The following is a 14,047-nucleotide window of genomic DNA, read 5'->3' on the forward strand; positions in this document are numbered from 1 at the left end:
TCAAAATGGCGGAGACTAAGTTTCCATTGCACTGAAAACAGGCAGGTACAGAAGATAGAAATATTTTATAAACATCTTTGTTTAAGACTGCCTCTCCAATCTGTCTATATGTTGGATATCAGAAAACATTATCAGCAGGCTGTTGTTTGGTCACCATTGTAAGTCTCTGCATGTAGAAATGGACCCCTAATTCATAACACAAGCCTCATATACAGTGCCTTCGGAAAGTATTCAGACCACTTGACTTTTCCACATTTTGTTAGGTTACAGTCTTATTCTAAAATTGATTACATAGGTTTTTTTCTCATCAATCTACACACGATACCCCATAATGACAAAGCAAGAACTAGTTTTTAGACTGAAATATCACAATTACATAAGTATTCAGATCCTTTACTCAGTACTTTGTTGAAGCACCTTTGGCAGCGATTACAGCCTCAAGTCTTCTTGGGTATGAAGCTACACGCTTGGCACACCTTTATTTGGAGAGTTTCTCCCATTCTTCTCTGCAGATCCTCTCAAGCTCTGTCAGATTGGATGGGGAGCGATGCTGCACAGCTATTTTCAGGTCTCTTCAGAGATGTTCGATCGGGTTCTAGTCCGGGCTCTGGCTGGGCCACTCAAGGACATTTAGACTTCTCCCAAAGCCACTCCTGCGTTGTCTTGGCTGTGTGCTTAGGGTTGTTGTCCTGTTGGAAGGTGAAGCTTTACCCCAGTCGGAGGTCCTGAGCACTCTGAAGCAGGTTTTCATCAAGGATCTCTCTGTACTTTGCTCCGTTCATCTTTGCCTCGATCCTGACTATTCTCCCAGTCCCTGCCGCTGAAAAACATCCCCACAGCATGATGCTGCCACCACCATGCTTCACCGTAGGGATGGTGGCAGGTTTCCTCCAGACGTGATGCTTGGCATTCAGGCCAAACAGTTCAATCTTGGTTTCATCAGAACAGATAATGTTGTTTCTCATGGTCTGAGAGTCTTTAGGTGCCTTTTGGCAAACTCAAAGCAGACTGTCATGTGCCTTTTACTGAGGAGTGACTTCCGTCTGGCCCTTCTACCATAAAGGCCTGATTGGTAGAGTGCTGCAGAGATGGTTGTCCTTCTGGAGTGTTCTCCCATCTCCAAAGAGGGACTGTAGAGCTCTGTCAGAGTGACCATTGGGTTCTTGGTCACCTCCCTGACCAAGGCCTTTCTCCCCCAATTGCTCGGTTTGGCTGGTCAGCCAGCTCTAGGAAGAGTCTTGGTGGTTCCAAACTTCTTCCATTTAAGAATGATAGAGGCCACTGTGTTCTTGGGGACCTTCAATGTTTCATAAATGTTTTGATATCCTTCCCAGATCTGTGCTTCAACACAATACTGTCTCGGAGGTCTACGGACAATTCCTTTGATCTCATGGCTTGGTTTTTGCTCTGATGTGCACTGTAAACTGTGGGATCTTATATAGACAGGTGTGTGCCTTTCCAAATAATGTCCAATCAATTGAATTTACCACAGGTGGACTCCATTGAAGTTGTAGAAACCTCTCAAGGATGACCAATGGAAACAGAATGCACCTGAGCTCAATTTCGAGTCTTATAGAAAAGGGTCTGAATTTTTGTTTTTAATTAGCAACATTTAAAAAAAATATATTTTAGCTTTGTCATTATTGGGTATTGTGTGTAGATTGCTGAGGAAATTTTAGAATAAGGCTGTAACGTAAAAAAATGTGTAAAAATTCAAGGGGTCTGAATACCTTCCGAAGGCGCTATAAAAATTCCCCATTTCAGTTTGGCTAAAATTAGCAATAACCTATTTTTCATTAATCTAGGCTTTAAGCCCCAGCTCAACTCAGCATGCACAAACTGGGTCCTTAAGGGCTTCACAGAAATGCAAATAATGAATAGGTAAATACTGTACATAGATAAGTATATAAATGAATCAATTCATATGCTACAGTTTGTTTGCTTATAGGAACTTGCCAGGCTGTTGTTCTTGGTGTTCCCTTACCATATGAGGGAGCTGGATATTAGCTAAACTGTTAATCAGTGTCTGGCTGAGACCTGCCAGCTCATGCAGGAGAGATTCATTTTGCTGTTCAATCACCTTGTTTTCTTCCTCTATTGACTTCAGATTAGACTCCATTGTGGTAATCTAGGGAAGGGAGGGAGTGTGAGAGAAGAAGAGGGTTACGGGTAAAGGTGGTGGTTTTTACCTGTGGTTGTTACAGCGGAGCACACAGGGTGCAGTTCACATACCACGGGCAGCGGCACACCTCAGACACGCCACAACTCACGGTTGATTGGCTGGCGTGCAGCCATGTCTATGGCATCATCACACGGAGAGATGGATGTAACCGCAACAGAGCAACATATGTGAAGAGCAATGGGCAAGCATGGACAGATGCAATTCAACACACTGACAATCACACAAATGTGCTTAACATTCTGTGGGGTATATTCCAACACATGCTTCAAACTCAATTTTAGCACAAATATGCCGTCCCACTGAGCACAGACGTCATTTCAACGTCTAGTTTTGATTTACATTTGGTTGAGTTGTCAACTAATGTAAATTCAACATGAAATCAACAAAACTTTTTACTATGTCATTGGTTTTAGGTGAAAAGTTGTGAAAATAAATAGACACAATTCCCTTACATTGGTGACTTTTTGCAAATCCAATCAGTTTTCCACGTTGATCCTACGTCATCATGTAGATTTTTTTTTTAATGATGTGGAAACAATGTTGATTCAAACAGTTTTTGCTCAGAGGGATGTGCCTCCAATGCACTGTTGTGCTCAAATGTTTGAGGTCCAAAGGTCTACTACAGGTTAGAATACAGCCTGTATTTCCAAAGTGAGATCAAATTTGCATGCATTATCAAAAAGGCAAACTGTATTTGAACATATTGTGAAGCTCTTTCCGTTCCTTCCTTCCTGGATTTGAAAGGAGTGTTTGATACATTCTTGATATTGAATTTTAGCTTCTGCAGATCACATACACACATAGTTGTATAGAAATCCTATTATACTAGCTGTGAAGCTGCTGCCCCTGTTCTCTTTCTAATGGAGCTGTAGGATATTTTTGTGGACTGGGTGTTCCTCTTTATTGGCTGGGAGTGATTATGCTCTCTCTATTTTTCAATGTTTGGCACGCAGGGGGCCCCAGAGGAAAAGTGCTTTATAATTAGGAATGCCCCACTTTGTTAAACCGCATTCTCCCAGATGTGAGATATGCTAGGATGTGTCTCACTGATGGTAGATCATGTACGACGATTGGACAGATTTTTTCCAAACTGGAGTCCCTTTTCTTGTGAGTGCTTTAGCGGAGGGTAGATTAATTTAGGTGTACGCTGTGCTACAAATACACACTTAGAGTCTAGGAGCACTGACGATAGCAGAATGGTGTGCCACAATGGGTAGAAACTGAACGGTAAGCATGAAATGAGTCAAATATTCAAGGCAACAAATGGCGTGGTACTTGTACTGATTTACCTGTGTTCTAAGTTTGATCATATCTGCCTCCACTTGTGAATTGGATTCACTTAAATCTTTGATTTCTTCATCCAGCTGTTTAATCTCTTCCTCATTCTCGATTCCTTCAAAAGATAATACAGTGAACAATTATTAGATAACTGCCACCCACTCCAAGCCCAACAAAATACCTCAATAATCTGTCTGGTGGGTGAATGAGAGTGTGATAGAAGCAGAGGGTTGCACATTCCGTCACAATATTGTTTTGAACATTCATTTTAGGACTGATGCCCGACTGAGCATTCTACTCCAAGCACTGCCAACTGGAGCATTAAAAGTGCATTACAGTGGCTTGGAAATAGAATGACACACAACCTTATGGAATAATCCTTGGATAGCTTTCAGAATTCATTGATAAAATGACCCACATGGAAAACTAAAGGCACAGAAACCGTAAATATCTAGGTAACAGGAAATACATTTATTTCCATGACAGAATGAAAAAGTAATTTTGCACTGATCAATGTAGATAGTTTCAAATACATGCAACTTAAAAGTTACATACAGTATCAGAGACTTTTGATTTGAAATCTTTTGGACATCAGAGCAACCTTGAGGGAATCTTATTTGAGTCAGAAAAGAATGTTCATATGATCGGGAAGATCTACAAAACCTTGCAGAAAGCAGATCCAACTAACAATCTCTTGGAAAAAAATATAAATGATTGGAACCAAGATTTTAAAAGAACTGATGTTGGCACAATATGGTGCGAAAGTTGGAGCATAACTAACAAAATTACAGTTAATGAAAATGTACGCTTTATCCAGTATGAACTAATGTACAGAATTTATTATACAAGAGACAAAATTCACAATTTCTACAGCACAACAGCAGAGTCATGTCTCAAGTGTAAAACTAATAATGACTCAATATTCCATACTTTCTGGGAAGGCTATAAAGTTCGGATATTGTGGGCGGAGCTAGAAAGTTGACTGTCTTACAATGTAAACTGTATTACAATGTAAACTTACTTTTAATAAATCTGTCTGCGTATTTCAAGACATGACATATGGGAGGGTAGTGAGATACACAATGGGCTGGATGATTCTTTTCTCATCACAATTTGTTTTTTAAACGTTTAGTAAAAACTATCAATCATTGCGCCATCATTGACACATGGCAAATTTCAAATGGTATATTATTGAAATATTGAAATAGCATGGGCGACTGAGAAAAACTAATTGGTACAATTTAAGAACAAGTGACCAACAATAATGCAGGCACTAGGGATGGGGGTGTGAACATGCAGGTCTGGGCATAGGAGATGTGGTCATTGTTTGTGGGTGTCTGTGAGTTGTCGTTTGTATGTATACTTTATTTTTTTCTTCTGGAATGTAGAAAAAATTCTGAAAGAAAAAAATATGTTATAAATGTTTTTTTTAAATCTAAAGAAGGCAAATAATTAGTAGGACAACCTTTTGTCGTAATTTTTATGTTGCCAGATTAACTTAGATTAGATGCATTATAACATTAGCTACGTAGCTTAGATTGAGAGGAGACCACCGGATTTTTAGCTAGCTAACATTAGCATTTCAAGCTATTTTTGACTAACTTTGCTAGCTAATGACAACATTGCCATCTGTCTAAAGTAAATTTGATGACATGATGTTGATTGCAAAGTTGTTTCCAACTAAATGTTTGCCTACTTTAGCAATGTCATCTATTTTAGACAAAAAGTCATTAACCCCATTTCTACTTTTGGGCATCAATATGTCTGCAGCATCTGTAGAATGTTGACAACAATGGCAACGACATGACCAAATGACGGAGGTGCAACTCTTAGATGTAAAGACACAGATAGAACAATGAGGTTTAGTTATAAAAATCTTTGGTAAAGAGGTCAATTGAACTCGACAAAAACAATGGAATTGACATGGAAACGCGTGAGGGAAAGGGCCGTGGGGGAAAGATCTCAAGTGACCCTCATTGGCCACCAGCAAAATGTGTCTACATTTAGGCTATTGTTTATTTGTGTATTTCACAATATGTTGAGGTAAAAATATAATGTTTGTATGGATATCAACCAATCAACTTCATTACAGTTAAAAACAACTTTGACAACAATCAACGATTTCTGAATGCTAGCTATGCTAACCAGCTTATACGAAGGGGAATTTGCATTTAGCAGTCACTTCTTCTAAACCTGAAAAGGGACAACTTCTCATGTAATGCAGCAAATCTGTGAGCCTGTTACACTACATAAATAATGACAGATTTGACTAATATCCACTTTGTAAGAACAAATTTGTTGAATGTGCGCCAATCTGGTCATTGGAACATCAGCGTTCCATTGACTCCTTTACCGCATCTATGAATAGCCTAATTGTCACAGGCGAGCTTGCTAGCTCAGAGGCTGTATGGATTTCTGTGATTGCTGTATGGCAATCCTGGACACTTTGTTTCAGATTGGGATTCGATTTAGGAGTTCATTACACATACACACTCCTGATTGGCTCTTTATATTAGATTGTGATTCCACTCAGAAGCTCATTACACATGCACTCTCCTGATTGGCTCCATTGTGTGTATGACAGTCATTACCATTGCTGGTGCGCTGTTTTATTGTTAGCATTTCAGACAGTCCAGACAGTCTGGCTTTTTTCATGGCAGACGTGGCACGCGGACAGCCTGACAAACTAGGGGAACAGATGAGAAAATAGTTACACACAAATAGCACATATTTTATTTAGACACACACGCACAACCTGACTGGATAGGTGAAAGCATTGGCTCCACGACATAGCTTTCACAAAGCCTGTAATGTCAGATCAGTGAATATATCAGGGAAGGGATAAAGAGAGGATGCATTATGGAATATTGATTCAGGACCCAGACCCACCTCCGGTGCGTGAGGAAGCTCCCACTGACGTGGCCTGAGCCATCACAGCCTGGGGTGGGACAGGACATTCCGTCTGTCTTCCCAGCCTTCCATGTGAACTGGGAGCCGTTCATGTAGCCGTCCTTCTGCCGCTTAGCAGCTAGGGGGCAGCCTGACGCACTGCGGTGAGACGCATACTTCCCCGTCACGTGACCCTGACCATCACAGCCCGGGACCGGACACCTGTTGATGGCAGAGGGATGCTGTGGTTATTCTAATAACCAGGGACTGGAGTTTCTTTCTGACAAGATCCCAGAGTTTTTCCTGATCAGGATAAATTGTCAGGAAGAATTGTGTAATTACATAGTTATTGCAATGCCACATGGTCTATGTAATGTAAAGTTGGACACATAGTTTCATGGGTGCCTAAATTTATTGAAATATCATTACAGAATTGAATGCAGTTTGCTTCGAGTACCAGTATGCATAATGGGAGAAAATAAAGCACACATACAGTTGAAGTCGGAAGTTTACATACACTTATATTGGAGTCATAAAAACTCCTTTTTCAACCACTCCACAAATGTCTTGTTAACAAACTATAGTTTTGGCAAGTCGGTTAGGACATCTACTTTGTGCATGACACAAGTCACCTTTCCAACAATTGTTTAGAGACATATTATTTCACTTATAATTCACTGTATCACAATTCTAGTGGGTCAGAAGTTTACATACACTAAGTTTACTGTGCCTTTAAACAGCTTGGACAATTCCAGAAAATTATGTTATGGCTTTAGAAGCTTCTGATAAGCTAATTGACATCATTTGAGTCAATTGGAGGTGTACCTGTGGATGTATTTCAAGGCCTACCTTCAAACTCAGTGCCTCTTTGCTTGACATCATGGGAAAATCAAAAGAAATCAGCCAAGACCTCAGGAAACAAATTGTAGACCTCCACAAGTCTGGTTCATCCTTGCGAGCAATTTCCAAACCCCTGAAGGTACCACATTCATCTGTACAAACAATAGTACGCAAGTATAAACACCATGGGACCACGTAGCCGCCATACCGCTCAGGAAGGAGATACGTTCTGTCTCCTAGAGATGAACATACTTTCCTGCGAAAAGTGCAAATCAATCCCAGAACCACAGCAAAGGACTTTGTGAAGATGCTGGAGGAAACAGGTTCAAAAGTATCTATATCCACAGTAAAACGAGTCTTATATCGACACAACCTGAAAGGCCGCTCAGCAAGGAAGAAGCCACTGCTCCAAAATCGCCGTAAAAAAAACTGACTATGGTTTGTAACTGCACATGGGGACAAAGATCGTACTTTTTGGAGAAATGTCCTCTGGTCTGATGAAACAAAAATAGAACTGCATGGCCATAATGACCATTGTTATGTTTGGAGGAAAAAGGGGGAGGCTTGCAAGCCGAAGAACACCATCCAAACCGTGAAGCACGGAGGAGGCAGAATCATGTTGTGGGGGTGCTTTGCTGCAGGAGGGACTGGTGCACTTTACAAAATAGATGGCATCATGAGGTAGGACAATTATGTGGATATATTGAAGCAACATCTCAAGACATCAGTCAGGAAGTTAAAGCTTGGTCGCAAATGGGTCTTCCAAATGGACAATGACACCAAGCATACTTCCAACGTTGTGGCAAAATGGCTTAAGGACAACAAAGTCAAGGTATTGGAGTGGCCATCACAAAGCCCTGACCTCAATCCTATAGAAGATTTGTGGGCAGAACTGAAAAAGCTTGTGCGAGCAAGGAGGACTACAAACCTGACTCAGTTAGACCAGCTCTGTCAGGAGGAGTGGGCCAAAATTCACCCAATTTATTGTGGGAAGCTTGTGGAAGGCTACCTAAAACGTTAGACCCAAGTTAAACCATTTAAAGGCAATGCTACCGAAGACTAATTGAGTGTATGTAAACTTCTGACCCACTGGGAATGTGATGAAAGAAATAAAAGCTGAATAAATCATTCTCTCTACTATTATACTATTTCACATTCTTAAAATAAAGTGGTGATCATAACTGACCTAAAACAGTGAATTTATTAAATGTCAGGAATTGTGAAAAACTGAGTTTAAATGTATTTGCCTAAGGTGTATGTAAACCTCTGACTTCAACTGTATATATAATCACTCCAACTTAAATATAAATAAAAACACCTTAAATCTGGTCTAATCTGTCCCTATGGCAGTTTATCGCACTGACACAGATTAAAGTAAGTCAACGTTAAATCAGCAGTCAGCACTATGGCTAATCAGATGCAGTGAAGCTGCAAATGTTTCAACACATCATATTTCCCCAATGGATTATGGTTATAACTCCCCTTGGTTTTATTAATCTATCAATCAGGCTTATTCTATTTCCAGAAACAGTCAGAATCTCTTCCCCTTCCCTGAAATAACGCAGAAAAAACTGATTCAAACCGCAACACAGTTCCAAATGCTTTCAGAAAGTCCTAGAACTTTTCTCCAGCAGCCAGTGCTTATTTTAGGCTGTTTTAGTGGAGATAGATGGCCGTGTGAGACAGACAGACTGATGCACGGACAGGCCAGGGCGTTGGTTTCCTCTCAGCACCACAGAGAAATCGATGGGAGGATTTAGGTAGAATCCAGATCAATCTCTGTCTCAGCTAGTGATCTCTGTATCTCTATGTGATGCCAACACAGCAGATCCCTATGCAGGACAGCCCTCCTTCTAAAACCATGGTAGGCTGGGGGTTTCCCAGCTCTGTTTCAATCTAATCTGTTAAAATGTTGTGTTAAGAACACTAAGAGTCGGTTAAGGGCATCAAATGTCATTGGTTAAGGGCATCTAGAAAATGGGTGAGCTCTGTAGTTCCCTGAATCTTTGAGAGGTGTTTGGGAACACTCAAACACTGGGAGACCACGTCTCATTCATGGCAGGCTAACTCTACCTGATGGGCTCCTGGTCCTCCTTGTCCTCTTTACTGTGTGTGATCTTGATCCCACTCTTCCTGGCCCGAGGACACCCTGATAGACTGCAGAGGAAAGGCAACCACGTCAATGACAGATATTACAGACAAAGAGAACTCTGACCCAGGCTCAGAGGTTTATGTCCAGTCTAATGCCTGTGTGATGAACTACAGGTGTGTGTGTGTGTGTGTGTGTGTGTGTGTGTGTGTGTGTGTGTGTGTGTGTGTGTGTGTGTGTGTGTGTGTGTGTGTGTGTGTGTGTATTTACCTTCTGTGTGATGAACTACAGGTGTGTGTGTGTGTGTGTGTGTGTGTGTGTGTATTTACCTTCTGTGTGATGCGTAGTTGCCAGTATTATGCCCAGAACCATCGCACCCCGGTGTCGGGCACCTGGGACAGAAAGCACAGCGAATCAGGGCCTACAGTAATCAACAGGTCTTGAGGGACACACTCAAAAACACACCCATTCTGTACCACATCTATAATGTATTTCACCGTAACAGTCAGTGGAGTGTATTAGCTTTGTCTGAGGAACTAAAACCTGTTTGATAAATTATACCTTTTTCACAATATATCAAAAAAAGAGGAAAGAAAAATAAGAATGAAACATCTCACGCCTTACTTGAGCTCTTGTGAGTTGGTGGCCATCATACTTCGAATGCTTTTGTCAGCTAAAGGACAGCCAGAGAGACTGAAAGATACCAGGACAACGTTAGTGAGGCAAACAAGAGAGAGTACCCACCGCTGATGACAGAGACACATACTGTACAATATGTATATACTGTAGACGCACACACACACACACACACACACACACACACGCACACACACACACACGCACGCACACACACGCTGACACACGCTGACACACGCTGACACTGACACTGACACACAGACTGGAATTGCAAGAAAGCCATGATGCGAGTGCAGGGGGGAATTTGGGTCAGTAATTAAAAAATGTTAACTCTCTGAGTGATAGCCTGTGTAGAACACAAAGCTTTTGTTTACATGCTCTGTAAGTTCATTGGCTAGATTCCTTGACACAATTATTGAGTATCTGGTAGGCCTATGTCAACCATGATGATACTGTACTTGGACTCAAAAGGTTAACTGTAATCGTACTCAAAAGGTCAACACAGAGATGTGCATTCTGGCTGCATTAGGCTGACAGGATAGTCGAGGTAAGCTGAAAACAATAAATCCAAGAGACTTATTCCACCAGGAGAAAATGAAGTCACACCTTCTATGTGACACGTAATCGGCAGTCACGTGACCTCTCCCGTCACACCCAGGTGTTGGGCATCTGTCACCAGAGAAATAGACACAATGAAACCATAACGAGAGGAACATAAAATAAAGACATAGAAGGTTTGTTTGTGTCTTTCTTGTTGGCTGATTTGTTTTTCATTGTTTCCAGTTTAGCTTCACTGTCTGCAAAATTGGTTTGTTTAGGACCCCGTTCTAGGGCGCAGCTGCAACATGAAGAGGTACTGATGTTTTATTACAATAAAGCATCAACATAAGAAGCCATCAATACACTGGATGAAGAGCTGTGGATCAAATGAAAAGCTGGCAGAAATGTGCACTGCAAATGTAATATGCCAAGGAGAAGAGGTGGGTGGTTCCTTTGAAGCCAAGGAAAAGAACAGAGACAAAAAAGAAGGGAAAGCATAGACGTAGGGGGTGAAAAGCAGATGGCAGCAGGGGGAGTGGAGCTGAGTGGAGTGGTGGCACACACTCCACAGGAGGCTGCTAAGGGGAGGACGGCTCATAATACTGTCCAGAACGGAGCGAATGGAATGATGCATTTGATACATTCCACTTATTCTGCTTCAGCCATTTCCATGAGCCCACCCTCCCTAATTAAGTTGCCACCAACCTCCTGTGACACACACACACACACACACACACACACACACACACACACACACACACACACACACATATCCCATCCAGGTCAGTCTTACGTTATCAAGTCCTTCTTGCTCTCCTTGCACTGGGCGTACTTGGGTTTGGGGCTGTGCATGGTGACGTCACCAGAGTAACCTCTCTCCTCCAGCAGATCCCGGAACGGGTCCAGGTCATCAGGCTAGATGATGAAGGGGATTTAGGCGAGAGAAAGAGTGGATGAGAGAGAGGGATGGACGAGAAAGAGAGGGGGAACGAGAGAGATTGGGACGAGAGGGTGAACAAGAGAGAGGGATGAGAGAGAGAGAAAGAGACAGAAAAGAGGAGAGAGAGAGACAAAGAGAGACAAAGGGAGATACACACAGTCAGAAAGATGGCGTGGACGGAGGGAGACTATGGATTGAAACTGACAGGTCTGACAGACCAACTATCTGTGGAGTTGCACTGTGGGTGACAGAGGGCATGGGTAGCATGGTCCATCAGGCTGCCAGTGGCTGCCAGCTACAGTTTAAAGCCGTCCCTGGGCCACCAGCAGGCTAGAAGAGGGGCACAACTATCTTAGTCCAATGCCGCTCTGATATATATGTATATATATTCTTCATCCATTCCTTACATAGATTTACGTGTATTTGGGGTATATGTTGTGAAACTGTTAGATATTACTGCACTGTCGGCGCTAGAAGCACAAACATTTCACTACACCCACAATAACATCTGCTAAACATGTGTATGTGACCAATAACATTTGATTTGATTTGATTTGACAGACACACCAACAAATACCAACTTAGAGCACAATTGGTTGGTGGCACAGTCACTGGCTCGGTGAGGAAGAATGCCTACTTCCCTAACCAGGGGTATTACTCAGACCTTCAGAGGGTGGATTATCAGCCTCACACACACACACACACACACACACACACACACACACACACACACACACACACACACACACACACACACACTCACACAGAAATAGAGAGAGAGCTGCCTTGGCACTCTCAGAGCCTTAGAAGCAGGTCTCTTTAAAACACAATGGCACTCTGCTCTCTCAATTTGTATGCAAATGGCTGCGCCTGTCTGGCGGGCTGCCAAGGTGGTGGCTGAGGAGGCTCTGTCATACCGTCAATCTGGGCTGTGGAGAGAACGCAGCACTCAGGAAGTAGAAATAATGCCGTTTACAGTACCACTGTTGGGATCCTGGGAGCACCTAAGCCAATTTGTTTGAGTGTTTGCGAATCAACAGAAGAGACTCCGAATGAGGAGTCTGGAAATGCTGTTGTGTATATAAAGCATTCTTTGAGGATTGACGAAGTAAAGGACTTCTTACCACGGCAGACTGGAAACGTCAGGACTATCTCTTTAGACGAAAAACCCTGGAGTTTTTAATAAGTGCTGCATATTACTATATTCGAGCTATCTATTTGCATGACTATTTACAGGATTATATGAGGAAAACCTGATAGAGAGACTCTTTGTTGTGCTCCAGTAGGCTTCACTATGTTGTGCTTCCCTATGCCTATTACCCTCAACACAATGGAATCAGAGTTAGGTGTTTGGCTGAGCGTTCTAATGCAGTACTTAACAGATACCCTAGATGGCACTGTGGTGAAGTCCTAGATCGCTAGTGTCCGACTGCAGGCTGGCTTTGTCTACAGTGCAGGCAGCCAGGCGGGGCAAGACTATTGATGTAAACCATCTATTTTCCTTTGTGTACAGTAATGCCCCTAAAGACAGGCAAATATATCCAGCACATATTGAAGAGCATTGGGCTGGGTCATTTTGCAAGGTCCTCTACAGCGCAAAAACTGGCACACATTCACAGGCTTGCACACACGCAGGCACGCTCACATGCACACTCACACGCACGCACAAATACACCCCCACACACACTGATTTCCTGCAGTCTTTTGACGAGAAGAGCTATTTAGATTCCCTCCCAATATTTATTTGCATAATTAATTCTGGCGAACAGCAGAGAGACACAGCCTACCTCTGTCTGCTGTATGGTGATGCCGATGGAAATTAACATACAAATAATGAATTGTTTTCCTTGAGAACTCCAAGTATGACTTTCCAATCAGTCAACCTGAGATCTGGGCTGGTGTTAAAAATGACCTCAACATGAAATGGGAGTCTTATACAAAAAGGAACCAACAGAAAGTCCTTGGAGACAGATGGCTTGGGTTGGACAGATGTGAACCACAGTAGGTACTGTATGGACTGCCAAATGGATGGGTGTTGTTGAAATGCAGTGGGGGACTTCTGTATGTAGGTCTTTGTGAATCTTAATGTTAGATGTATGTACAGTACGCAAGCTGTTTGTTTACATGCAGGATATTTGAATGCTGCCGTGTAAAAGTTATTCGAGTACTGAGGTACTGTGAAGCTAATGTTATAGAAAGTCACTGAATGATAGGATAGCCTCATCCCACAATCCGAGTTCCAGGTTAGAGTAGTGCTCGGCATCATCATCTGATCATCATTAGCATCAACATCCTTCACATTTTAGTACCTCTTTGCTGTCCTCGTCGATGCATTTGATCTTGGCGTAGTCGACCGGCAGGTCCCAGCAGTCATCCCCCATGCCGTAACGCATCAGAGCCTGGCGCTGAGGAGACATGGGCTCCAGGGGGGTGAGCACCGCACTTACGCCACCCCCCAGACGCTGCTTCATACTCAAGTCTAATGTCCCGTTCTCATCCACCTCTAGGTCTGGGTTCTGGAGGGAGGAAGATAGACAGGGAAAGGAGGAAAGACGGGAGGGGCAGTAGGAAGGAGAGAGGGAGGAGAAGAAAGGCAAAGCAACATTCAGCTCAAAAACCTTATATATATATATATATATATAAGGGCTATATA

At 42.4% G+C, this 14,047-nt stretch overlaps 1 protein-coding gene across 2 annotated transcripts in view; it reads right to left on the bottom strand.

Annotated features, from left to right (window-relative positions):
* Nucleotides 1–14,047, bottom strand: part of LOC106610767 (myelin transcription factor 1-like protein) — a 127,691-nt gene that overhangs the window by 4,027 nt on the left and 109,617 nt on the right. For both annotated transcript variants that reach the window (XM_045723409.2, XM_014210316.3), the window contains exons 13-21: nt 13,704–13,910; nt 11,248–11,369; nt 9,903–9,971; nt 9,608–9,670; nt 9,263–9,346; nt 6,350–6,571; nt 6,052–6,146; nt 3,472–3,575; nt 2,081–2,128 (exon numbers count right to left, since the gene is read on the bottom strand). In XM_045723409.2, coding sequence (XP_045579365.1) covers nt 2,081–2,128; nt 3,472–3,575; nt 6,052–6,146; nt 6,350–6,571; nt 9,263–9,346; nt 9,608–9,670; nt 9,903–9,971; nt 11,248–11,369; nt 13,704–13,910 — 1,014 coding nt within the window. The remainder of the gene's footprint in view (nt 1–2,080; nt 2,129–3,471; nt 3,576–6,051; nt 6,147–6,349; nt 6,572–9,262; nt 9,347–9,607; nt 9,671–9,902; nt 9,972–11,247; nt 11,370–13,703; nt 13,911–14,047) is intronic.

The sequence above is a fragment of the Salmo salar genome, chromosome 09 (assembly GCF_965601325.2).
Source record: "Salmo salar chromosome 09, fSalSal1, whole genome shotgun sequence".
Classification (NCBI taxonomy): domain Eukaryota; kingdom Metazoa; phylum Chordata; class Actinopteri; order Salmoniformes; family Salmonidae; genus Salmo; species Salmo salar.